Raw genomic sequence first — 27,561 nt, 5'->3', positions numbered from 1 at the left:
GCACGCCGTACAGCCAGTGGCATGCTGTAATAGTCATTGAAAGGTTCATTAGCATAATAATACACTACAATGACATAACAGAGGGCCTTTAGTAATGCACTATGACGCGGTCATTGCCATTCTGGTAGCAGCAAATCGCCTTGTGTGTATATTAATGATCTAACACATGGGAAAAACAAAAACAAAAATCACCAATAGCAACAATTCTAAATTGCAAAGTAAAGGATTCTAAAGTCATACCCCAAAAGAAGAAAAACTACCTGTCAAAGGTGTATAAAATAAAGCAGTTGAAAAGGGTAGGTCTGCACACAGCCGATCAGCTCCAAAAATAAACTTCGGCTAACACTGCCGAAGATCCAGCGTGATCGAAACGTTGCTTTTTAAATAATAAAGTTTATTTTTGGAGCTTATCGGCAGTGTGCAGACCTACCTTTTTCAACTGTCTGACTTTTTTGTCTGGCACCTGCAACAAGTGGTTTTGGATGTGCGCACCCTACTCAAAACTACCCATATAAAATAAAGCACTCAAACTGTTTTTACAAACGAGTGAAAGAATTGGCCACTCTCAGGAGCTCAGTGAACTCAGTGAGCAGTGTGACCTCACAAATGCGCTTTTGAAAGAATGGTTAAAAACAAAATCCTGTAAACTGTGACGACCCCATGTGCCATCTCCAGGCTGTGGCATGTTAGTGCACAGCAGAGCCATGGCCTGATTAGGCTAATTGTGATTACCTCCACCTGCGGGCAGGTGTAGGCTTTAAAAGCCATCCGCTCCCTCTCTCTCATTAGGCACTCTGACCTCAACCTCACCACTGGCTCTTTCTTGCTCTCCTCACTTCTATACCCTCACTCTTTTGATTCTTTCTTTACAGCTCACATATTGATACTGACGCACACATTGCATACATCATTCACTCTCACACACCCGTTCATTGATTCCCCTAGACACATGTTTCATTGATTATTGTGGTTCAATAAAAATATCATTGAACTTTGAATCTTTGTGTGGTCTCCTCTTCATGTTGCGCCCTCAAAACGAGCTGGGGTCGTAACAAAACACACTCCTCAATCTTGTGGATAGCCTTCCCAGATAAGTGGAAGTTGCAATAGCTGCAATGGGGGGATAGATATCATATTGAGCCCTATGGGATGGCAGTTAAGTTCATATGTGAGTCAAGGTTGGTGGACGAATACTTTTGGTAATATAGTGTATCTATAAGATGTTTGCTACACAAAACACATCAGGAAAAGAAAAACAACAAACAATCAGCAGTTGTATTCGAAATTGCAGTAGAAATAGATTGATCTCAATTGCACAATAAGCATTATATACCAATACAAGAAACAACTATCCATTACAGGCAGGTGTATAGGCCTATATCTGTAGCCTATGGATATAATACATATGCTACCCACAGCACATGGGTGAGTAAGTGAGTGAGTGAGTGCATGTCATACTGATCCTTCCCATGAGGGCGGTCATGACAACCCCCGTATCCCCATCATCTGTCATGCCTCATGCCCAGCGCAGGTGCTGACAGCAGCCAGGCGAGCTGTGGGAGGGAGGGAGGGAGCACAACTCCCACATACAGTACATCCCTTTAGCCTGCTACTCCATGACCATGTGACGGGCAGGTATTGTTGGATTTAGGTTGGCTACAGTGTATATATACAGGGAAGCCAACAAGGGGTCAGAGAGGGGGCCCAAAATCGGTTCCTCATTACATTGTATATATCGGGTGGAGGGCCCTTCTAGGTGACTTTGTCCTGGGCCCAGCCAAAGCTGTCAGCGGCCCTGTAAATATACTATGCTGGTGGACCATATATCTGAGCTAAAGGGGGGGAAACAGGGACTTTCCCAGTTTGGACAGTGTTTAGCCTTCTATCCCACATACAGTACATCCCTTCAGCCTGCCTTTAAGCAGCTCCATGACCACGTGACTGGTAGGTATTGTTGGGTTTAGGTTGGCTACAGTGTATATATACCACGCTGGTTGACCATATATCAGAGTTGGAGGGGGGCAACACAGAGGATTTCGCAGTTTGGACAGTGTTTTAGTCTTCTATCCCCTTCAAGCTTTTTCCAGGTGACTGGTAGGTATTGTTGGGCTTAGGTTGGCTACAGTATATATATGACTGACCTTATATCTGAGATTGGTGGGGGGGGGGGGGGGGGCACAGGGACTTTCCCAGTTTGGACAGTGTTTAGCCTTCTATCCCTTCCCAGCTTTTTCATGTGACTGATATGTAGCCTCTTACCGCAGATGGGATCGTCGGCGGGCCAATTCACTATTTGCTGAAAGTACTCAACTACATCATAACAGCATAGCCAAGACATTACCAAGAGCCTTAAGTAACAGCTTAAGACATAGCCATTACAATTTTGATGGCAGAAGGTTATAACATAGGCTCTGCGCTAAGGGGTTAAGGTAAAAGCAAATACTGTATGTGCTGGTGTGAACACAGATGTGGGATTTAGCATCTGTCAGTCACAGACAATCAAATATGAGATGTTTTGACCATCCTACTAGCCTATAGAGCACAGATAGTGACAGTTTTTTTACACATGCCTTTCACTCTGAAAACATGATGATGTAGCCTACTTAATAGGCCTACAGCGCAGGAGTTTAAGTATTATAGTGCATAGTATTACTATTATAGTGCATAGTATTACTATTATAGTGCATAGTATTATTACACAAGGAAGGAGTAGATGACCCTGGAGGAGTGTCTATAATTCAGTGCAACATAATGCAGTTATTATATTGTTATGATAATATCAAGTCTGCTTCTTTCACCACGGTGGTTGCAAAAGTACAGCCGATGCCAGGGCTATATGTTACAGTCAGTAGGCTACATTAAGACATTAAGTGAATGGGGGCTAACTGGGGCAGAGGAAAGGGAGAAGAAGGATCCTTCAACAGTCAACAGCTGTTCAAATTGTGTGCCTGTGATTCCTTTTTGTAATATGTGAGCAGGAAATGTGAAAAGTGAGCCGCAATATTAGTGACTATCATCAGCCAGCTCTGTTCCTATTCCATTTCAAATGAGATATAACTTGTTGAGTTATCCCAGTGATATAGGCAGGGTTTGAGTTGGTAATAATAATCAATATTTATTCTATGACAATTTTTGTCTTTCACCACCAAACCAATTGTAGGCTTATATTAGTGTTAATTCAATGTTAAAAATGAAATCAATTTGCAAACAATTACAAGAGCTCCTGAAGAGAAGGCCGTTGGATCACAATATCAGGAAATGGCAATACAATGTGCACCCCAACAGGTAATCCATCCATCCATCCATATACCGTCCACAGAACAGACAGCACAGGACAGGACAGGAACAAACCAGATCTGCTGTGGTACATACTGTACTACAAGGCACAGTCCTCCTAGATAAAGTCCATACAACACACTTTCCATAGAGAATCATCACAGCACTCCTGTGGGCCACGACAAGCGCTTATAGATAAATGTCCCCAACTGTACTCAATCAGGATCAACACATCTATTATTATCCCGCCTCTCGGCTGCATGGCATGTATGATGCTGGTGTGTCCAGACACATGCACTCAACATATGTACCCAACACATGTGCCAACCACAACCAGCCAGCCAACCAGGGGCCTGGACTGGGACAACATAAACAGTCTGGACATTTCTTTTGGCATAGACCAAGCCCCTCAAACAGCTCCTGATTTTCTACACTATTATGATTAGCTGCTCAGTAAATTGTCTATATTGGAGTTAAGTTAGACCGTGGGCACTCCATAAATTGACGGCTGGCCTCTAATGCAAAACTAACAGAAAAAAACAAAGAAAAAAAGGACAGCATTGGCCCCTGAGTGTTGTTGGTCCACCAGGAAAGTGCCCTGTATGCCAGATCAGCAGTCCAGCCCTGCAGCCGGCTAAAGCAGCCAGGCAGCCTGCCCGCAAGCTCACACAAGCCCTGTGGGCACAGGTCCACCGTGCCTTTTAGCCCCTGGGTGAAATCTAGGGGTTTAATTCCTCTCATGTTTCATTTATTTATGGCCATACCATGGTCATATAGCTTCACCCATGTCAGTCTGTGGACCTATGGAGGTGTGTGCGTGTGTGCGTGTGTGCGTGTGTTTGTGTGTAGTGTCGTGTGTGTGTGTGTGTCTGTCTGTCTGTCTGTCTGTCTGTCTGTCTGTCTGTCTGTCTGTCTGTCTTGTCTGTGTGTGTGTGTGTGTGTGTGTGTGTGTGTGTGTGTGTGTGTGTGTGTGTGTGTGTGTGTGTGTGTGTGTGTGTGTGTGTGTGTGTGTGTAGGGGGGGATTTGAAATGAGGGGCAACATTTCGAAGAGAAGAAATACCCTTATGTGTCTTTTTTTCTTTGCATCTGTTTCAATGTGACTCCACACTGCTGTCAGTCTGTGTGTGTATTGTGGCATTCCTGTCATACATGTATGGTATCATATTTGTTGGCACCATCCATAGATCTGAAAAAAAGACATATGGGCTGTGGACTGCAATAACTTAAGAACTAACCTCACTCATCAAAATATTCCTGTAGGCTACAACTAACGCATTTTGGCTACAACTGTGAAAAAACTTTCTCAAAAATACCCGATTGACATGATTTTGATGTGAACCCATCCTTTCATAACCATCCAAAATGTGACTTGTAATCATTTTAATCCAGATAATTAATGTAACCGTTGTGTTCCTCCAGTCCACTCATTTACAGCTGTTTATGCCCTCGTCTTGTAGGTTGCTTTGGATGAAAGTGTCTGGTAAATGTTATGTAATGTCAGGGAAGAAATATCTTTGTACATGTCTAACTGTTTGATTGTCTCTTTCACTGTTCAAATCGCCCATTCTACAGGTTGGAATCAGAATTGGCACTCAATGAACTACAGAGATGCTATCCACTTCAGTTCCTCATGTACTGTAGTGGTTTGTCCATGGAGGGTGGGAAAGGAGGTACCGCTCACTGTATTACTAGTTGAAGAAGTAATAAATCAATACATCCTCATATTTTTGTGACTGCTACTACTGCTGAGAGTACTACTGCCTGTTCCTTTTTAATTATTGCACTAATTTGAAGACATTTTCAAATAGACAATTGACACATCAGCTGAAAGTTGAGTGCGCAACAACATAATGAACCAAAACAACATATTCGCCGTTCTTGGTGCAAATGGTCTCAGAGCACCTCTGTTATGGGGAAGGAGGGATGAGAATGGGGGGTTACCCACTCGCCTCACATCCGTCTCGGGGACTGGACCAGCAACTTTTGGGAACATTGAGAGTTCTCGATGTTTAGGAGGACCTATTTGAGGGCTGACGACAGACGATGGTTCGTGTACAGCTAGTTCAACAGCCATGCAGGATACAGCACACGCACAGTGGTGCTCAGAGTAGTCCACTAGAAGTAGCACTACACTATCACAAGTACACACAAGATAAAATAGACTTTGAAAATAATTTACAACAGGGATAGGAAACCTTTTTCATTAGAGGGGCCACTTCAAAATCCTCCAAGGGCCGTTAAAATCCTCCAAGGGCCGTACTGTGAACACAAACCAGGATTTCCCCCTGCACTTTAGGCCTATTTTGAAGGCAGCCACCTTTAAAACAGACCCCACCTTCTCTGGGCCCCCTGAATATAGCCTAAATGTAATGAAAATGTAATTTCTAAGATGCCTTTACAAAATATTTAATATTTTATGTAAAGCTGCATATCATTAAAATTATATCGGGGGCCGGATAAAACAGCCTCAAGGGCCGTAAACGGCCATCGAGACATGGGTTCCCCACCCCTGATTTACAATGACTACAAATACTTGAAACATGAATGTTGAATCCTTAAAGCTAATAACACCATGTTCTTTACTGGTCCCAGTTGCACAGTTTTACCGCCCTTGAACCGCAGTTGCTGACTAATTTAGACCGCAGTGAACTCATCATGAACACACAGTCGTAAAATTGAACTCACCACAAAGGGGGCTGCTCGTTAGAGGCTTCCACCTGCAATAATTCTTTGTGTCAGCGGACAGGTTGGGTCGTTGGCCTTTGACCCCCTTGTGCAGGAGAACCTTGAAGCCTGTCGTCGAAGATCCATTGCTTCTGCTGTTCAGGAGCAGTCACAAGCAAACATGTCAGAGTCAGACATTGGGTGCAGATCATTTGTGCCTACTACTGTAGTACAGCCCTGTTCATCAAAGACCTGATTGTAAAACCGTAGTAGGCACTCTGCACTTTGTTTCTAAACAACTCTAATGCACTTTTCATTCTCACTGCATTTCTAAGATATCTGGAGGGTTTTGTCATCCTATCTTTTTGTCCATTGGGAGGGTGGAGCTACTGGGCCTGTCTATTGGGGCTCTTTATGTTCATTGTACTGTAATACTGAAACAATACACCAAACAATTTTCCACAAGGACAATCAATATTCTTTCTTTCTTTCTGTCTTTTTTTCTTTCTTTCTTTCTTTCTTTCTTTCTTTCTGTCTTTTTTTCTTTCTTTCTTTCTATCTCGAGAAAGAGAAATCACCTGCTTATCGTGTTCATCATCAACTTCCACTCGAATTGTGTCCAGTTTACATTTAAATGTTGAAATCACACATCTTAGTTATATTGTAGTGTGTAGTGGTGAGATGTGCCACATGATCATTACAGCAGTATTACACATGCATGACCTCATGGGATGATGTACAATGAAATGAAATATGTCCGATGGGGAGCAATAAGTGAGCAACTGAATTACCACAATTGTTATGTCATGTATTGTCTGTTGGCTATATATCTATTTCTCTGCACATTGATAGTGTTTATTTCAGATGTTGTACTGTGAGACGAGCAAAAACTATGAATTGATATTATGATGTGTGTGTGTGTGTGTGTGTGTGTGTGTGTGTGTCTCTGTGTCTGTGTACTTTCTCACGTAAACCTCGGACAATTGGCACTGTAAAACATCCTCCAGAGCTGGTGTGGGAATGTGGGAATGTGTATGTGTGTGTGTATGTATTTGAAAGTGCTTAGAGTCAACTTCATATTAAATAGTAAATAGTAAATACATGTTGTTGTTGTTGTTGTTATTGTTGCTGTTGTTGATGTTGTTGTTGTTGCTGCTGCTGTTGTTGTTGTTGTTGTTGTTATTGTTGTATGAGCACTGCTGTTGAATGACAATAAAGTTTAAGTGTAAGTCGAAGTTACCTCAGCCGGGGTTCGTACCCAGGCCTCAATAGTACCACAAGGGTGACATGATTGGTTTGCCTGTAGGCCTGGGTTCGAATCCTGGTGGGGCAACTGTATTTTCCTCCCCTTAGCTAAAAATGGTGTAAGAAGTGGGATGGCTTGCTGTGAGGTGAGGCCTTCGGAAAAATACTCACTTTTGTGATCATTACATTATATGACATTATCATTACACTACTTTGCATTTGGCAGACGCTTTATAACCAAATCAAATTTCAAACGAGGACATAATCATAGCCAACATCACTAGCAGATACGAAGTGCACAGGCAATACACAGAACAACAAGTGCAGATGCAAAGAGGGGTTAGTTTTGTGTAAAGTAGAGTACACACACACACACACACACACACACACACACACACACACACACACACACACACACACACACACACACACACACACACACACACACACACACACACACACACGTTGGGGTACTAATGGCAAGGCTAGCCTAAACTATGCTCGGAGGTCACCTTCTCTAGGGTAAAATCACATCACTGGAGTGCTAACTTATATGAATGATCATCATCATCATCATGAAGGATTGCCTGGTTAGCACCAGACTATCTCACAAGTCCGGCGTTATATACAGCATCATTAAGCATATACAGTGCGTAGCCCATAGCCAATCGTGTCAGTTGTATATCAAACAATCTGGAAGCTTCCCTTTCTCAAGACTTTCCATCCCTCCCCGCTCTCTGATTGGCTCCCTCGCTTAGGGCCGGTCCCATGCTTATCTTTCAGATCTGAATGATTGTGCAAAGCAGCATGGGATCTCCAAGGCAAACCATGATAGATTGGCTCTGATGCTTGGGACTCCAGTGATGCATGAAGCATAGATTGTGGGGGATACAGAAGTGTGATGGGAGAGACGATGAGAAAACTCTGAGCGTGTGAAGTGTAAGGGTCCGCTTCCCAAAGGGGGAACCAGGGTGATGGTGTGATGGGACATGCACTGCAGACAGAGCCACAAAGTAGGAAAGGACCAATTTTACCCTGTCAAATGACTAAGTTTGACTCTTTTTTTTGGATATTGAATGGTTTTTGGATCTTGATTTTTTAAAATTATGGTACACAGGATATCCAGTGGGACTATTGACATTGTGATTTTCAGATATAGTCCATGCATGCAGAAAAGAAAAATCACTCAATCGGTCAATTCAGATGCTTTATGAACAGTGGGGCTGAGTCCTACCGGTAATGCAGTTCAAGATTTTTTAAAAATATTGTTAAGTGTTGACCCCCTCTGGAGGAAAGATGCAACCACACCAGAAAAGTATAATGCAAAACGTAATATAATATTAATTACAATGTAAAAATAATTCAATAATTAAGATAGAAAAAAATCTTCAGCTTTGCTGGAATAGTATTTTGTAGTCTTCGGAGTAGGCTACTACTGGCAAGCTGCTGTAATGAATGCAGGACTTCATAACCTCATTGACCACCAGACAGGCCCCATGAGTTACGTTTGACTCTACCGCCACCTGGTGGTGAATATGTGGAAAGGAGGGAGAAAGGACATGGCTTATTCTAGCGAATAACAAGCGACACTATACTTGTATCCTCCTGAAGTTGCGCGGAATATTTTGTTCTTATCTAAATTATTTATTCCATTCTGAAAATACAGCATTCATAGAGAATATTTTTCAGACCCAGATGCTCCCGCCGCACGCTGCAGTTGGAAGCTTCAAGCTACGTTGCAATGTTGCACGCATACCACTATGTAGCCAGCAGATGGCGCATTGAGGCTATGGTCTCAGAGCCGTATATGCCTAGAGATTTACGAGACTATGTTGTATTGCACTGATGATCTCGCACAAAGATGTTCACTTGTTAACGTTTTCGGAAACAAATGCTTGCTGGATAATTTATACAAGGTTAGCGATTATGTAGGTACCAGTCAGATAGCCGACCAGACAGCACACAGAGAAGATTGACAACAAATGCAATTCGGGAAAGCTGGACACTCTTCGTGGTCCAAATTGCAACGTTGCAACATTAGTTACCGCGAGCGTTGGTGGTATAGTGGTTAGCATAGCTGCCTTCCAAGCAGTTGACCCGGGTTCGATTCCCGGCCAACGCAGTACCTTTTTTCCCCTGTCGGATTGACGTTGACAGACGCGATAACTATGTTAGTGCACTTTCTATATGCCGGACTCATACTGCATTGCACTTTTAAAACAAATATAGCACTTCTACTGCAGTACAGTGCATTGCTGCAACATGGCTTAGGGCTTGTGATCTTGTCACAATTTAAATTAGGCATGCATGCAAGTGCAACATGTTCCGTCATATTGTGCAATGCATAGGCCTAATTCGTCCCCATATGATATCACCACCCAAATTTCTAGAATGTCATACGAGCTAGATAACACAACCACGTGTCGCGTTTACAAGCCCAGGCATAACATTTCAAGAACAATTACGCCTGTCTTCCCATTTAATTTTGACCAATAGGCTCTCAATGATCGAAAGAATTAAACTAAAAAACCTTTACCACAATCTATTTCTGGGAGAAGTAACAGTTAATGTCAACCGTGATGTTAGTTTTCTAAGTCAGGGACAGTAAAAGTGTGTCAAAGCTATTCCTGCATTTACATAAAGCTGAGACCAACTATTTAATTACATAAACAATACCAGCATTGAACCGCAGTATTAGTAAGAATTTCTTACCAACACATTCTGGCCGCAGCCAAAGGCTTCTCAATTGCTGTTGTGATGGGCATCCTCCACTACCATGGGGGCGCTAGTCAGAAATTAAACCAGGCTTTGGTGAACGTGCTTTGTCTTGCTACGCAAACGTGTTGTTCTGTGGAAGTGGCTGTGGACAGAAGAACGCGGGCATTGTGAGGTTTCGTGGAAATTGATTATATCCGAGCAAAAAAACATATTTCTTCGTCCTTGGGGCTAAACTATTGTGTTTACCTTCCTTGGGAACCGTTCAGTGGGTTTTGGTAGCAGCTATGGCTACTGGCGGAAACACAGGACCGGTGGTTGGTGATGTCGAGGAGGATGCTTCCCAGCTAATCTTCCCTAAAGGTAAGTCAGCCCCCTCCAGCTTTCTAAATCTTGTGCTATAATGTCATAAACTAGCATGCATTGTCCTCTTACTTGTACGGTTTATAATGTGCACCTTCGTTCCTTCCACAGAATTTGAGAATGCAGAGACACTGCTAAATTCAGAAGTCCACATGCTGTTAGAACATCGCAAGCAACAGAATGAAAGTGCAGAGGACGAGCAAGAACTCTCCGAGGTTTTCATGAAGACCCTCAACTACACTGCACGATTCAGCAGATATAAAAACAGAGAAACCATAGCCAGCGTCCGGAGGTTAGTGGTTGCACTCAAACGTGTTTTTCATTACCATACTGAAAGTGCTTCAATGTAACAATTTGTTACAATGATAACATCATTGGCAACATTATTAAAATATGAATGCTGTGGCGATACAATGTTTCTTTTCTTCTGACTGTGAAGCCGTTGTGCGAGAATTCATATGGTACATACCCCGTAAACAGTGCAATGTCTGTATTATGTGATTTGTTGTGTTATTTGCTGACAGCTCTGTGTCGTTTTTTTTTTCTGACAGCTTGTTACTACAAAAGAAGCTGCACAAATTTGAGCTGGCGTGCCTGGCTAACCTGTGCCCCGAACCAGCAGAGGAGGCTAAAGCCTTGATTCCCAGGTTGGTTACATTCTTCTGAATAACACATTGAAAATGCAACAATATCTAATGATATGCATGAACACCCTGAGCAATAATTCTAAGGTGATCAGTCACCACCACAAAAACTGAAGCAACGGCATTGGCAAAACAAACAATTCTCATAAATATAAACCTTCAATCTAGATTGCATAGCTGCATGCATGAATAGAATCGCATGCTGTTGCTCCCATATCTTGTGAATAGGGCCTCGCACCATGTTTTTTGTTGTTTGTTTCAGCATAGTGTTTGGTGTGTTGGTGTGTTGCATCAGACTTGCTATTTGGGTTCAGATTTGAGATTGGCGAGGTTGGTTCGGAAGATAGGAAGTTTTTACGGCCCGGTCTTCGTCATTGGACAACATTGTTCGGCATTGTGGTGCAACGGTCAAGAATTGTCCTATCCTCAAATTTAACCACCAGTTCATTTATAGAACTCCAGTAATGGGATTTTACCCAAGGGAAGGTGACCTCCGAGCATAGGCTAGCCTTGCCATTAGTACCCCTGTGTGTGTGTGTGTGTGTGTGTGTGTGTGTGTGTGTGTGTGTGTGTGTGTGTGTGTGTGTGTGTGTGTGTGTGTGTGTGTGTGTGTGTGTGTGTGTGTGTGTGTGTGTGTGTGTTACTTTTTGCATCCCTTTGCTACAAATTTTCACATAGAGGAACGGCCACATTGTTTAAGAGGAGGGCCAGACTATTTAACTCAAGAGAATCTGGAACAACTTTAGGAGGGCTGAAAAGTGATGACCTGGATCTGAAACCCTGCTGAGGCCAATCATTTTAAAGTTCACAGTATCTGCCCACCAGGAAGTGCAATATGTCATGCCACTGACTGACGTCACAGGCATATATTACATATGTGTGCGTCTATGACAGCTTATTTAGGAAGGCAGCCTGTGGAGGTCAAATAAAGTTCATATGAGATACACTGTTGACTTGGCACTATGATGTAGGTAGAAGGAATTTAGAAGTCCACACACTGAAACTCTGACTGTAAATGTATTTAAAGGCATACAGTGTTTCTACTGAGACAGTAATGTACTGTGTTCTTTTTCTGCACCTGGCCTCAGTGAAGTGGGACGTGCCTAAATTTTGGAAGTTTAAAGGGGGAAAAACAATAGTTCTCTGTTGAGAACTGTTAGTATAATGACATGCTTACACAGAGAATGCGAAGAGGTAAAGCATGCTTAACGCTTAAGATAGTGGAGACGGAAACAGACCGATTTAGCAACAATGGCCACAAGCAATGCAATTGTTGTAGTGGGGTATATCTAGTGGTTGTGGTTGTCTGGGCGAAACAAAAAAGTTTTGGCCAGGAATAGTAAAGCAAGACGCCATGGTTGAGTATAATCCTGAAAATGTAGTTGCGCCACTCAGACGTTGGCCCCACAAACTAAGAATGTCTTCACTACTACAGTGGATTGATTACATACCGGTATCTCTATCTGTGATTTTGTTCTGTTGGCACTGCTTCAGAATTATTGCACTGTGCAAGTCACAATTCAAGGAGCTGACGATTGCCTGAGAAACCACAAGCATTCCAAGAATGTCTGCCTGCCTCACTTATCTCGACAGTTGGAGGTTTTATATGAAAGTGTGGTTTTCAGCGGTTTGGGCCAAGGGATTTTTTTAGACTTGCTTAATCTTAACTCCCAGTCCATGTATTTTTTCATTTTGAAAAGTTCATGTTAGCCTTAGGGAGGCTCCCCTTAGACATGTTTGTTTATATTTTACAGAGCAACGGCAGTGCCCTATGAGCACTATGTTCAAGGTTGCATCAATTTTGCTTTTTGTTTTTTTTAGAGTAATTCAAAAGTGTGGCCCTCTGGGTAGACGACAGCTTTGACCAGGCCCGGTGCAAAATCATCTTTTAGGGCTCCCCATCCATTACATTCAATGTAATGAGGACCCAATTCTGGGCCCGTCCTCTCCCTGGGCCCGGGACAGCTGACTCGTTTGGTCCTGTCAGCGGGCCTGGAGGTGGCACTAGGGGTTCATCAGTGGTAGCTTTTGAGAAGGATTCAGAAGCATGGCCCTCTGGTCTTGGGCATGTTGGCCAAGAGGCTGGACTGTGTGGGATGATCAATGTTGTAGGAGCCTAATAGTAGCATCAGGGGAATACTTTACTTTCCTTCTTTCTCCTTGAGGTAAACAAAGGTGATTATTAGGGCTGCACGATTATGGAAAAAATCATAATCACGATTATTTTGATCAAAATTGCGATTTCGATTATAATCACGATTACCACCCACCCCCCCCCCCCCCCCCCCCCCCCCCCATTCCAGAGTAGCCCATCAAAAAAATAAAGCCAAATAATAAAAAAAAATCTGTTTCTTAAAATTTCAGTAAAGTTATACGTGAATATGATAAAATATGCCATAGGCCTTCAGTGGCAAGATCTTATTGGCGCCTCAACAGGCCAACTGAGTGGCATCACACTGTATTTTCCCAAATCACTTGCAAAAACACAAGTAGGGCCTATTTCAGGAAGTGGGGGTAATCACTGTGTTTGATTTGTAATACGACATTGGCAGGGCAGGGTGAGTGAAGACCAGAACATGTGTGTACCTAGGCCACCAAGAAGCTGTGGTCTGCAAGATGGCATGTCTACACTCACAAAGCAAGGCAGCATAACCAACTTGATAAGCTTAACGTTTGTGCTGTCTATTGTATAACTCCCAGCTAATTTCAATTCTGGACTGGAGGTAGTGCACCTGTGAGTAGGAGAGTTAGGAGGTTATCTCTGTGTTTTAACTAGGGAGAGAGTGAGTTGAGAAATCAAAGGGCTGTGCTGAAGAGCTGTCACTTTTGAATTTAATAATATGCATATGCTCTGGTCTGTAAAGTAATACTTCATGACTTGGCATGAAAACATAACCATTTAAATAAAACATAGCTTCATGATGTCTGTTATTACATAGGGTTCTGTTAGGTTCTGCCAATTTGGACTGCAGTGCATTTGTCAAGCTAGCAAGCTAACACATTTGAGAATGTAGGAAGCAGAAGCAACTATGGCAGCTATAAATTGTGTTGAACTTCACTCATAATAATTTAACTCACTGCACCAGTTTACATTACTTGTCCACCAAAACAGCTATGATATCTACACGCAGGTTGGTGTTAATGAGTAGTGAGTAACAGCCAGTCTAATTGTTGTAGACAACATTACTTAGCTTATTTCGTTTGTGTTAGCATGCTAACTAGCGATTTTTTTAGACCAGAATTAAAGCTATTTCTCTTGGTTTTCAATAATCACAAACAGTTGCTGGTCAAAGCACATAGTTTCAAAACACCTTCAGAGACTCCAGCATCATGCAATGGCTGGTTTAATGCTTGAATTCCTCATATATATCCACCATTAGGATGAAACAACTCCCCTCCACTGCCCAGCAGTGAGTGCACTCACTGACACGGAGATTTCTGTCTCAAATGCTGCCGCCCGCCCCCCCTCAGTACTGTCTGCTTATTGGTTCACAGACTTATCCTCCACCCAGAGACAGTTGTCAACAATATTACTATTGGCTGAAATGTCTTTGTGCTGAGAACGTGCGAGCAGTGCACAAGTCTGCAGGTGCGCGCAGCTTAGATGGAACACTGAATTTCCTCCCATAAAATCGCGATTTTCATGTTTTATGATCGTGGCGGCCAAAATCGCGATTTTGATTAAAATTCGATTAATTGTGCAGCCCTAGAGGTTACTATGCAAGATTTCACTACCCAGTAAGGAAGGGTATGCTGATATGCCCTTAGACAAAGTTAAGTGATGAATGAATGGATAGACTACTTTTTAATATATATATATATTTGTATGTATTTTTAAAGTCCTTCTGGGTACGGGCTTTGGAAATTTGACTTGGCTCTAAATGCTATGATACTTTCTGTTGGACAGTTCTACAGTACAGTATTATGTTTATCTGTTTCTAGCAAATACAACATGACTAAATTAATACTGTAGTTTTTATTTTAATGCAAAAGCTCACTGACACTGCAATTTAATTGGGAAAAGTTATGGAATAGTCTGCGGACTGTATTTGTAATGTGTGGCCGGAATCCCTTCGTGAAATGCACAGATCTGTTGTCATGGTGCTGTGTAAACATTGTGACGTATGGGAAGCACTTTCCCTCTCACTTTCACTTTTGACTCACGTTTCTTTCCCTCCCATTTTTTTTCTTTTTCTAGTCTGGAAGGCCGCTTTGAAGACGAGGAGCTGCAGCAGATTCTGGATGACATTCATGTCAAGATGAGTTTCCAGTATTAGGAAGCCCAGGGGCCGTATGTATTCCATAAAGGTGGTTTAGTGGCCAACCCAGGGGTGCATTTCTCCACACCGTAGTTGCCAACTTCGTTAGCTACTTTGTTGTTTGCAATGCAATTTCCCATTGGCATCTACACAAGTTGCTAACTGGATAGCAACTAAGCTTTTGAGAAATGCACCCCAGGTTAGTTAACTCAGAGGTTGCAAACCTTCTAATAGAAGAGACTGAAGAGGTTCATTCTTCATTCAAAACGAGGACTCAGAGCTCTTGTATTGCAAGATTTACAGCTTGTGCTTGGTTAATATAACCAGGTGAGTCACTGAACCTGCTTTCTGGAAATTCCCACCGGTATTTCTTGTTCCATGGTATTTGTATTTTATAACATTAAGAGGCTGCTTGCCATCACAACCACCAACAAAAAACTCTGAGACTCATCAGCGGACATCATCAGGAGAATGGACTGGTTTTGGACACAAAATATACTCCTGCTGGGTCTAGACAGACCTGTGTGTAAATAGATCCTTTTCAGATTTCAGTCTTTCAGCCAATCTAAGTTTGTATTTTTTGTCCTCTTTTTGTGTGTGATTTTGTTTTTGTAGGTTTGGGTTAATAAAAAAAGCTACAGACAGCACTTCAAAAGTGTGTTTTTTTTGCCATTCAAGTATTATACATGTAAGTCCTACAGTTCAGTTCATGTGTTTTTTTAAAGATATTTTTGTTAGAAGGTTGCCAAAGGACCCGGGCCAGAATCGAACCCAGGTTGGGCCACATAGCAGATGAGTGCCCTACGCCCGGTTAAGCCACAGTAGGGCCATTCAATTCATGTGTTAAGACAATCCCCAGTCCCTGCTCCACCACCGGCTGACTCTGGAATGGCCTCAGGCAACACCCCAAGTGAAGTGGCGGCCATGCGGACAGAGTTCCTCCCATACAGCCTCCTCTCGTACTCAAGCAGCTGCCTCCAGAAGCCGGCGTTGGGCCGGATGAAGGGCCTGGCCTCCAGGACCCAGCGGTAGGCCTGGAGCAGGTCGGCCCCCTGGAACCTCATCAAGTAGGCCATGACCAGGGAGGCCGAGCGACTGCGGCCCGCCGAGCAGTGTACTAGGGTGCTGCCGCTCTGGTTGCTGTGGATGCGTTCAGCCACCGCGTCAAAGTGTTCGAGTAAAGGAGCGTGGGGTTGGTCAGGGACGGGCACTTGTAGGCACTCTACGCCGGGGTAGTCGGGGCAGGTGTGTTCGACTGTGGCGTTCACGATGAGGGTGATGCGCCGGTGGGCGACTGCGGTGCGGTTTTGGGCAGTGTCCACTCCGCTGAGGTACAAGGTGGGGGTGATCTGGGAGACGGCCATCTCACAGCTGTTGATCTACATAATAAAAGAAAGTTATAAAATATATACTTTATAAATAATTGTCTCTGAGGCTGTTTTTGCTGTCCAATTAGGCAAGACATAGGTTGAGCCTATGTAACAAGTAACCAGGTGTCAACATAAGGTATGTTGTAGTTTCATATGCCACAGAATTTCCTCATGATGTCAAAAAGATGTACAAATGCACAAAGTAATGGGAACATACCTCAAAGCAGTATCACGAGTGGTTCAGAAGCCATCAACATGTGTCTCAGGACATGGGATACTGTACAGGTCTACTTCACAAACCACAGAAATCACCTGGAAGAGAATAAAAAAAACAATGGAATATTTTATTTTGGTGTTATATTGAAATTCATTTTTTCCATTACTTTAAATGCACTGGCCAACAATAACAGCATAATGTACCATCAACAACAACAGATCGACCACTTAAAAGTTGACATTGCAGCTGCTGTTAGGTAATACAGCGAGTGCACTGTCTGTGATTTGAGTGGAAAAATGAAACATTGTTGCATTCTCAGGGTAGCACAAACCTGTATTGCAACATTGTAATCCTTTATTCGGAAAGAAGTGTAGCTGCTTTAATATCCTGTAGTCAGTGCTCGTATTACTAAAATGATCAGCTGCCATGATGTTTTCAGTTTGTTTACTTTTGTTGCCATGCTTGGCGGCATTGCGGGAACTCCTGGCCTGGGCATGTCGGAGACATGTCTGCTTGAGGAAGCAAATCCACAATAACTAGTACAGTTGGACAGTGACGTGTGCACCGTCATGTGGTACAATGAGTCAGAGCGCTGATACAAATTTGCTGTTTCGTTGTGCTTTTCTGTCACTCAGTCTTCTGCTATTCTGACACAGGGGAGGATCGCATCAGGTAAGCTTGTTCATAATAGGCCTTCTGTAAGCTATATTTTTTAGTTTAAAAGTTGTGATGTTCTAATCTATTTTAACTTTGTTCATACTTTCGCTTTCGTTTGTTGTCATTATCGACCTTTATATTTCCCAAACCACTGTTCACAATATCAAGCAGCACTAGGCTAGGCCTATAGACATTTTTTATTGAAAGTAAAACAAACTTGTATTTTCCCCAGTGATAAGTCAACGATGACGGGGAAAACATGTTTAGTGTTACATTTGGACAAAGAAATTTAAAACAGCTTTCCAATCGTGTTAACAGCACACGTAAAAGATCTTGGTAAATGTTTGGGGATGTGCAAGTCGATGTTGTGTCGCATATATGCTATAAATAATGTGGAACTTGCACCAAGTTCGCAGCTGTCAAACCACACAAGTGAAGAACTGAAACAGAGCTTTATGACCAACTGTACATACTCAATGTACACATAGGGGGGCGCTCAAGATAGCTAGTTGTAGAGACTTTCTTCAGCATACAGTAGTAGGTCTAGTATGCTCAGCAATACAACAAGCAACAAGTAGGCAAATCATTCAATGATCATACGTTGATCATTGATGACCTAGGGTAAATCAGAGTAATTTAATGTATACACATTGAACAAGTTTTATGGATGATTCACGCATTTTAGTCAGTGAAGTTTTACATAAACATTTATCAAAATACCAAAACAATTGACAAAAACAACCATTGGCAATATGTTCCATTGCATGTCATCATGGTGGATCAGAGTGATTTTGGAAGTCAAATCAATATTTCCAGGTTGTATCAATATGAAAGCCTGATACAACACAGCAGGAAAAAACAAGCAAACAAAAATTGTAAACAAATAGTAATCTTTACACACCTGTACGTGTGTCAAAGGTGGCTTGAACAGAGGGCAGGAGTGTTAAGCATGACACATGCCTGACCAGAGATGGCCTTACTGTAGAGTGAGCCGCCACACTGTGCTTTTCGGTGTATAGCCACAACATGTAGCCACAAACGTGCAGCACCGTCCTTGCCATGGTATTTATAGCGCCACACACATGGCCGTTCACAAGTTAACCGAGAGGTGTGAGTGTGAGCATGTGTCCTGATCCTAGACAGAGACGCTCCCTGCCATGTCCTCAGAGTAATCTCTCTCTCTCTCTCTCTCTCTCTCTCTCTCTCTCTCTCTCTCTCTCTCTCTCTGACACACACAAACACAGTCGGCTGACAGGAGAGTATGGAGTTCATTTAACAGCTGCCAAGGAGTTCAATTCAGCCTTCTCAAGCTGTTGAACATGGCACATGAAATTAATACTGTATCTGCTGAAACACAAGGCAGCTAACATTAGGAAAGAGTCACAGACAGGCCATTCAAATTTTTACAGCAGTCTGTGAACTAAACATTTAAGATCTCGTCTGAAAAGAAAAAAGAGGACTGCCCTCAACTGTATTCCGGAGAGAATGTAAATAAAGGTTTCCATTCCATCCAAAATGCAAACGGCAGAAAAGATACAGCACTCACCCATTACTCTAAGGGGCCAGCTACATGGGAACGATTTTCTATGCCAGTGACAACGTTCCCCTGGGTTAACCATATGAAACCCACCAGAAACGTGGCACAAAACGAGTTTTTTGAATAATGGGTTCCAGAGTGCGAAAATCGAGTAACGCAGGCCTTTGCGTTGCCAATAAGCCCATACGACTTCATTGCGAGCGTCGACGTTGCGCAACGGACGTCAGCGAGAACTTGTTGTCACGATGTGGGTGTTATTAAATACAGCGCATTTAAAGTCGGCCACAAATATGAACGAGACGATGAGCTCGCACCGGTTTGCTCTACTAACACACCACGTGTGAGGAGTGGGGGACAGGCAGTGAGGAGGAGCTGAAGTGGGGACCTGCGCAAACTTGTGTAGAGGTGTGAGACAAGACCCATATACACACGTGAGTGAGTTGTTGACCAACCAGTTCATGGGCGCGTGACCTCGGAGGCAGTCCGCCGACGAGCGCCGACGAGCGTTGAAGGGGATAAGCAACTGCAGAGGTTGCAAGATCTGACTGCAGCCGCATTCATCCCGCGATAGTTTTACACCATGTGACATGTCACCTCGTCAACGCAACGTCGACGAAATTTCGAAGTTTGACAGGAAATCTAACCGTCATGCAGCATTTTCCATCCAGGGTGCATTGCTGTCTAAATGCGCATACATGCGTTGACACATCTCGATCGCACCTATTGTTACAGGCGAAACGGATTTGTTTACATCTGCGTCACAGCCACATGGCCAAAAACAGTGAGGTATCTTCACAGTGATCACTAGCTTTGCGCACAACATTAATTCCATGCACAATGGCATCATCAGACAACTGTTTGTGTGGACTGTGGAGACTCTTTCATTTCTACCACGGTCAATATTTTACGTTTCAAACTGCCCAGTGTGGGTCACTCGTGTTCAAAATCTTAAAAAAAAAAAAAAAAACCCTGACTAACACGAAGCAAAGCTTCATATTATCTTTTAACTGCGCACCCAAACAGTTATCAGCAATGCATATTATGTATATGTCACTAGTTGAAACAGGCGTAATGGGCAGAAAGAGAAGGAGAAGCGGTGAGCGCGCAGCAGCCTCCAGAGGAGGGAGAAATACCTGCCCGGTATTGGTATTCAACACCTTAGTTTAAACTTCTCAAATTAAAAAAAAGCAGCATAAAGTGTAGAACACAATCAACAGATGCCTAAATGGCAATGATTCGCTACTCTAGTCACTCCACAAGCTACACAAGGTGCCACATGCGCAAAGCTGGTAGCCTATTTTTCCACGTAGCACTCACTTCAATGAAAAATAACAACTATGCGATGCTGGTTTTGAAAATAAGTCGGCTAGCAGCAAATGCTAGTACACATGTTGGGATAAGAAATTCCTTTAGTAACTTGACATGCTACTCCTGCATACAAAACATCATACTTAACTAATGAAAGGAGTAAATACATCAGACTTACAACTTCGTGAGGGCCAACCAGTTATGTAGACTGTAAACTCCCTGGTGATTGTTCTAATGTCTTCCAAAATATTCCAGAAGTTGCAGCATGCATGCTTATTCTTGTAAGAGCAACTCACGAAGCATGGTGCTAAGCAGCATGATTCAGTACAGTCTGTTGTTGTATCTAACTTGTCTCTGTGGCATATAGTAATGTTCAATTATGCAGCTTGCACATTCTGATATTCTGAACCTGCTATGTACGCGCTTGCGGAGAGTAAAGCGCATAATAAAACCGTCTTTCGCTTTTTACAAAGGGGGGAAATGACGCTATTTTTGTTAAACCATCCGTCGCTTAAAATGGACATAACTTCGGAATGGGAGAGGCTAGACATGTAGGGGGCCTATCGTTTTTAGTAATAAAAAGCTAAGATCTTCAGCTTTTAAACAAGCCATGGCATATGTCTGTAGATCGAAAACAAAATTCGCTGAGTCTGTTAAAAAAAAATGTGAAACTTTCTGGCACTGTCAGAGACTGGTGGACTCCCTGCATGACAGGTCATTTGCATGATAAGAGTGGGCGATCACGGCCATTAGCGAATACTTTTGTTCTCAACAACTTCACATAAAGAAATGTGTATTCTGAAGCAAGCCTGTCGTTGTCATTAGGACATGATCTTTTACTGAAACATGCTGTATGGTTGCAACTTTATTGCAACTCGGATTCAAAAAAACCCGCGTTGCGGTGTCATCTGGCCGAGGCTTAAATCTCATCATTCCTCCCGGTGTGTGTGTGTGTGTGTGTGTGTGTTTAGAAATAGTTTAAGTTTAAGTCTCAGCCATTAATCAGTAAGGAACTGGGCCAACCCAGTGAAAAGTAAGACTGATGGGGGAAACAGAGATAAGGCAAATAAGATCAATCAACTCTGTCATCAGCATCATTGCTGCATGTGCCGAGCTTAGTCAGGTGCAGTAGTGACGTGATGTGAGTCTCTAAAAGTTGTGACAGTCAAGTCAAGTCGGCTTTATTGTCAATTTCTTTACATGCACTGGTCATACAAAGAATTTGAAATTACGTTTCTTACTGTACTTCCCCCTGCAGACATAGACATAGACTTAAGGTGTGGACATAGACAGTGAGGAGTGAGTGAGTGTTGAGCTAAAAAAACACCTCACATCTGAATACCATGCAGTGCTGGACTAATTAGAGTAAACCGAAGCAACAACAAAAATAAAGTCTGCAACTCCAAGCTCCTGTTTCTCAATTGGAGCTCTGTGTTAGTTTTTTTTATTTGTGTTGTTTCAGTGAGAAGTGAATGACCCTGAGCACTTGGGGTCTTTATCTGTTGCCTGTGTCTAGTTTTACTCACCGTTGACCTCTAGGCTGCCTGGGTCGACTCCCGACACTCAGCTGAGTCAGCGCAAGGACAGGCGTGCAGCAGCGGCATACAACAACCCCCCATACACCCAACCCTCCCTCTCTCTCTCTCTCTCTCTCTCTCTCTCTCTCTCTCTCTCTCTCTCTCTCTCTCTCTCTCCTCTCTCTCTCTCTCTCTCTCTCTCTCTCTCTCTCTCTCTCTCTCTCTCTCTCTCTCTCTGTCACACACTAGCTCTCAGAAGACAGACAGGCAGTCCGGTAGTGTGGGTGTAGAGACCCCCCCTCTTGTAATGTGAGCCGTGAACTTAGGGAAACAGCCAAGATAGATAGAGCTTCTTATTTACGACCCCTCCCTCCTATACACACACACACACACACAACACTCACTCACTCACACACACACACACACACACACACACACACACACACACACACACACCCTACACCCCACAACCCAAAAGACCCCCTACTGTGCCACCTGCTGTGTACTGTAGCGCTGTCTGACAGGGACAGTGGATACACAGTCAGGCGAGGCAGGCACGAGTCTATAGTACACCACAGGGAGGGGCACGGCTGTACAGTAAGGAGCTCAGTAGCTCACCACCAACTCCCCTGCTTAAATGGGATTATCCACTCAGGAGCAGAAAGGCAGAGAAAGGGGAGAGAACGAATCAATGATGACCAGGGAGGAGTAGTCAGTCACTACGACAACCACAGAGATTAGACTACAAGCAGAGACTGAGGGGGGACAGTGTTTAGCGCAGAATATTTTGCTGGTCAAGGTGCTGGTGGGTTTACCTGTTATCAGACACAGGTGACTAACATCTTTGCAAAGGCTGTGTTGTACAGTTTCAGATGAAAACTGATAGTTTCAGACACCCCCCCCCCTTTTTTTTTCAGGAAACGTATCGATTGTAGGTGTTTGTTGTCAAGGTATCCGTGTTAACAATTTAAGTGCTGCCGGAAAATGCAGGGGTACTTCAATAACATGGTGAACTGATGACCACTTGATAGGTTAGCTTACATGAAGCGGTGAACCAACCTGTAGTAAAGTAGTAACGTCGCCTCTTACTGCAGATGGGGTCCCCGGCGGTCCTATTCACTATTTGCTGAAAATACTCAACTACATCATAACAACATTGTTATTATAGTACCGAGAGCCTTAAATAACAGAGTGAGACATAGCCATTACAATTTTGCCGACTGTAAGGTTATAACATAGGCTCTGCGCTAATGGGTTAATTGATCCTGAAGGAAATTAAGGTGTCCAGCATCATATAATCTGCATTACATTGTATACATTCAGACATTTGTCAGATGATCAAACACCTATCACCCATCTGCCTACAAGCAACACACCTGCTATAATAGGTAGCCTGTGAGAATAGTTTAGTCAGGACTCACCGTAGTCTCTTTTATCAGCTGATTTAGCACTACTTCCAGGTTTTCTACTAAATCCACTTCTTGGAATCAACCCCCAGGTAGGAGTCATAACAACAAGCGCAGAGGCTTTCCCAATGTCAAGTGTTCTAGCCTTGGTAGTGCGTGAAACGCCCAGCGATTGGATACTCTTTGGTGAACTCCGCAGACTATCCAATCACTAGCCATTTCATGCACTACCAAGGCTAGAATACTTGACATTGGGAAATGGTGCAAGACTGAGACAGAGAAAGGGACTACCACAGTTGTCTCTGTAGGAGGGGGGATTGAAGGAGGAGGGATCGTTTAAATGAATCCTTGTTTGGCCGGCCGGCAGACTTTAGACCTCATTCACACCTGCGCTACTGCCTCCACCAGACTCAGCATTACAGCAAAACAACAAACAACAAATAGATCTGCATCACAAGCTGTTTATGGCAGAGACTGCAATGCACACAGCCTGCAATCTGGCATTGAATTGTTATATGTCATATAAGGGCCGGCAGAGACCTGATTATCCGATTTCTGGCCATTTTGCATAAGTATTTCACTGTGATGATGATACAGAAATACACATATGTAATTACCAGTAAACTGGACTAATTGTGTGTGTAGGATAGAGTAGTTTACTTGTCACACACTGTGTCTGTGTGTGTGTGTGTGTGTGTGTGTGTATGACTATTAAGTGATGGATTTTTTTTTCAAACAACATTTTGTGTTTTTGTTCATAGATTGTCCACCATCAACCAAATCTTGAGAGAAGATGTCTTCCGCCAATACAGACACCAAGGCCCTTGCCTCGAGCAACGCTGCTCCACCAAAGAGCCATAAAGTTCAGAAGGTCAACAACACAACTGTCATAACGACAGGTCAAAACCCCATCCCAGGGAAAGGCTCCCAGAGGTCGAGGTCGGCGCCCGTAAAAGTTACTGAGCCACATCATGGACACACGACCCCAAAGGACTCCACCAAGCCTGCAAGAAAGTACACTCCCAATACCCAACGACCACTGTCAACCAGACAGCAGCAGAGTTCAACAACAACAACAACAACCACACGTGTAGCCGCCACAAAGCCCATCAGCTGTAGTGGGGACCACGAGACAGCGTCTCTGAAGCCCAAACCCGAGGCCGTCCCCCTGGGTGTCGGGGTGAAGGTGGACGGGGCCACGGTCCAGTCCGTGGAGGTCCAGACCCGCGGCCAGAGGGAGAATCCTAAGTGGTTCTCCTGGCGTCAGAACCGCATCACCGCCTCCACAGCCCACAGAGTGTCGCACAGTCGCTTCGTGAACGGCCAGAGCAGGACGCCACCGGAGTCGTACGTGAAGGCCATCTTGGGAGAAGGTCAGAACGTCAGGACCAGGGCCATGACCTGGGGCATCCAGCACGAGGCCGAGGTCGTCAAGATCTACCAGCGGCTCAAGAGCAAGTCCCGTGGCCGTGCTGTGAAGGTTTGTTGTGTGCTTATTACACAGTAAAAAAAAATTGAGTATTAATTCAACGCTCAGAGAATACTCTAGAAGATGTTAAATCGACTCTGTAAGTGTTGAATTAACACAGTAAAATGTAATGTGTATGTTTATAATTTATATTTATAATGTTTTTTAGTGTTTGCTGAGGACATAAGTAGCACTGCACTTTGAAGTCATGTAATACGCCAGTATAGCACTAGAACAACTGCAGCACATGTACAGTAGTTATGTTTGTTATATTGGTGGAGATTCTCATACCCAAGCCCGGATAAGTGAAATGAGTTTAGTCGTAAACAATCTGGACTTAAGATGTTTTAGCTTTTATCCAAAGATCCAGAAGTCACATTACATGAATTATATCGTCATGGCTATAATATGTATTGTACACTGCGATCCTTTAGGACACTGTAAATATAACGTTTTACTTTTTGGTTCTGCATGTGGTATCTATTGTCATGCATGCGGTTCATAACCATAACCTGACTTCATGACTTTGTGAAGGTTCAGGACTGCGGCCTGTTCATCGACCCCCAGCGCGCCTGGCTGGCAGCCAGCCCTGATGGCATCGTGGTGGACAAGCAGAGCGGGGAGAGGCTCCTTGTCCTGGAGGTCAAGTGCCCCTACAAGCACCGGGAGAACACCGTGAGGGAGGCCTGCATACAGGACTCAGCCTTCTGCCTGGAACTGGCGGACGATGACCAAGCTGGGGGTGACCGTAACCAAGACCACTCAGTGAGTCAGGGTTTTTTTTTTCCTTCTTCTTTTTTTATTTTGTTCAACATATGCAGTCGTAACACCACACTTTATAAGTGAGTTTTTAAGTTGTGATAGGCCACCGCTCATCTGTTTAGAAGGTGCAGGATTCAGTAAAAAGTTCTGTATAAAAAGAAGACAAGCCGCACACGTCAGGTCTATTTTTGTGCAAAGAAGCTTTACTTGACTTGACTTTTAAGTGAGTTTTAAAGTCATGTTCAGCGATTCTATATGGCACTGAGTCGCTCGGACGAGTCCTTCTAATTTGTTTTTTCCGAAGGGTTTGTGGTGTAGGCCTGTGGTGTAGGCCTGTGTGGATGTTGTTTAAATCTCAAGCAACTCTAATTTATCAGTGTTTTGGGCTTTTGGACAAAATTTAATGTGCAGGGCTACTGGTTCAAAACACACACTTACAGTCAAATGTAAAACGTTTCTATTATGTCAAACTCTCCAAGTGTTGAATTAAATAAAACTGATTTTTGTTTCTTATGCGTGTAGGACTACCGGCTGAAGACCAAGCACTGCTACTACACCCAGGTGCAGTGTCAGATGGCGGTGACCGGCATCCACAAGGCCGACCTGGTGGTGTACACGCTCCGCGAGACCGCAGTTGTCCCTTTGACCTTTGACCCCGAGTTCTGGAGTGACAACCTCCCGAAGCTGGAGACGTTCTACAGGGAGGCGGTGCTGCCCCGTGTGAGGGAGAAAGGACAGGTCGCGCCCCCAATGCTGCCCGAGGAGTGATGTTTTGGTGTAGTGGATCATGACTGCTGTATTTTTTTTTCCCCTACGCTATGCACGAGAACTTGGCAAGCTTGCACTTGAATATCTAGGATGGAGAGGGCTTGACATTGGCATCTGGCCACCAGCTAAATGTGGATCAAACTCAGGTGTGGCTATTGATAATTTCAGTCTCACTAGCCACTTAAGGTAGCCTTATTCTTGGTTTTGACACTGCAGTAGTCTCCATTCTGTTATTTTCCCATTGTTTGTTTTCAAGATCAGGGTAAATGTGTTGGCACTTTGTCTTCTGAGCCTAGACATGTCAGGCTGAAGAAGGAAAATACATTTTGGCTAGTAGACAGGCTGAATGGCTAGTGGCCTGGATCGCCACAGTAGCTGGTGTACTAGGGACTAGTAGCTGCAATACTGATAAGCCTCTGCTGACTTCAGTGGAAGTGTGTGTGTTTATGTGTGATCAGTGTGGTATGTCCAGTTACCTCAAACTGGAAATGCCAAAAGTGGCCTATTGAATTATATTAATATCAGGACAATGTATGTCACAGAAATAGATGCACTGATAATAACTAGTATGACTCACTGAGATTCGTTTGAAGAATATCCTGAGGACACGGACATACATAGTGTACATGCCTTTGTATCATGTCCACAGTTATTTAAGGGAGATGATAGTCTGGAGTTCATGGTTGTAGCACAGGCAGAAATCTCTGAGGTATGCTCAAAAAATGCCGATATGATGCAGACCTCCTATTACAGTATTAATTCATCTCTGAGGTTGCTGACAAACATTCAGAATGTTTGCATTCCGATTCCCTGAATTCCTGATTCTCTGAAATAGCCTGATGGTTAAGAATGGTTTACATTCTGACATACTGTACAGTACATACAGGTTGTGCTGCGTGCTGCACTGCATGCACTTAAACTATGTATAGCAAAGGGCTGCATTTTGAGGAAGTTGAGCTCCATTTCACAAGATAGAGCCATATCACGTTGAACCTCAAAAATTATAAAGAAAGAAAGAAAAAAAAGCCAGAGTTGTGGCTCAATGTGTAAAGTGTAGTATCAGAGCATCAGGACCTCCTTTTCTGGTGTGCATTTTGGACCTTCATTAACAAATGACTGCATTTTGCACCTTTATTGATAAAGTACTTCCTGGTTTTCTGGATTTTTTCTGAACTTTTTGGAAAAGTAAATCTATGGTGGGATTATGACCCGGGTTAAAGCTTTGTTTACAAGTTGCTTTAGGAGTAATAATAATAAAAAAACTTTCTAAGTATTCTCATTTCCATGTCTTTATTTCTTATCTGTCAGGGAGAAAAGATGTATAAAACACTCAAATGTGATATCTGCCTTTATTACGGAAAGAACCAACTTATATATATATTTA

At 43.3% G+C, this 27,561-nt stretch overlaps 4 protein-coding genes and 1 non-coding gene across 9 annotated transcripts in view; 3 read left to right on the top strand and 2 right to left on the bottom strand.

Annotated features, from left to right (window-relative positions):
* The window catches only part of LOC134454518 (heat shock protein beta-1-like), a 28,843-nt gene extending 18,887 nt beyond the window's left edge, over positions 1 to 9,956 (bottom strand). For all 4 annotated transcript variants that reach the window (XM_063205573.1, XM_063205576.1, XM_063205575.1 and 1 more), the window contains exons 1-2: positions 9,899 to 9,956; positions 5,963 to 6,096 (exon numbers count right to left, since the gene is read on the bottom strand). The gene's annotated coding sequence lies outside the window, so the exon portion shown is untranslated. The remainder of the gene's footprint in view (positions 1 to 5,962; positions 6,097 to 9,898) is intronic.
* trnag-ucc (transfer RNA glycine (anticodon UCC)) lies at positions 9,237 to 9,308 on the top strand. Its single transcript has one exon. It is a non-coding gene; the product is annotated as a tRNA-Gly (tRNA).
* Positions 9,957 to 10,036: 80 nt separating the features above from the next.
* On the top strand, positions 10,037 to 15,822 carry polr2d (RNA polymerase II subunit D). Its single transcript, XM_063205581.1, has 4 exons — positions 10,037 to 10,264; positions 10,376 to 10,556; positions 10,816 to 10,911; positions 15,107 to 15,822. The coding sequence occupies exons 1-4, from the start codon at positions 10,189 to 10,191 to the stop codon at positions 15,183 to 15,185; spliced, it is 432 nt and encodes a 143-aa protein (XP_063061651.1). The 5' UTR covers positions 10,037 to 10,188; the 3' UTR covers positions 15,186 to 15,822.
* A 95-nt stretch (positions 15,823 to 15,917) lies between these two features.
* LOC134454519 (dual specificity protein phosphatase 14-like) lies at positions 15,918 to 18,609 on the bottom strand. Of its 2 annotated transcripts, none has more exons than XM_063205579.1 (3): positions 18,313 to 18,609; positions 16,755 to 16,849; positions 15,918 to 16,546 (listed from the first exon to the last, which is right to left on the bottom strand). In XM_063205579.1, the coding sequence occupies exon 3, from the start codon at positions 16,529 to 16,531 to the stop codon at positions 16,004 to 16,006; it is 528 nt and encodes a 175-aa protein (XP_063061649.1). In that variant the 5' UTR covers positions 16,532 to 16,546; positions 16,755 to 16,849; positions 18,313 to 18,609; the 3' UTR covers positions 15,918 to 16,003. The 2 variants fall into 2 exon arrangements, with proteins under 2 accessions (XP_063061649.1, XP_063061648.1); XM_063205578.1 differs by lacking the exon at positions 18,313 to 18,609 and adding an exon at positions 17,086 to 17,209.
* Positions 17,324 to 27,320, top strand: LOC134454508 (uncharacterized). Its single transcript, XM_063205562.1, has 4 exons — positions 17,324 to 17,426; positions 23,941 to 24,659; positions 25,182 to 25,412; positions 25,932 to 27,320. Exons 2-4 carry the CDS (start codon positions 23,973 to 23,975, stop codon positions 26,175 to 26,177), a joined length of 1,164 nt encoding a protein of 387 aa, XP_063061632.1. The 5' UTR covers positions 17,324 to 17,426; positions 23,941 to 23,972; the 3' UTR covers positions 26,178 to 27,320.
* The last annotated feature ends 241 nt before the right edge of the window (positions 27,321 to 27,561 follow it).

The sequence above is a fragment of the Engraulis encrasicolus genome, chromosome 8, assembly GCF_034702125.1.
Source record: "Engraulis encrasicolus isolate BLACKSEA-1 chromosome 8, IST_EnEncr_1.0, whole genome shotgun sequence".
NCBI lineage: Eukaryota > Metazoa > Chordata > Actinopteri > Clupeiformes > Engraulidae > Engraulis > Engraulis encrasicolus.
The sequence above is the reverse complement of the archived record's forward strand: the minus strand, read 5'-3'. Positions and strand labels throughout refer to the sequence as shown.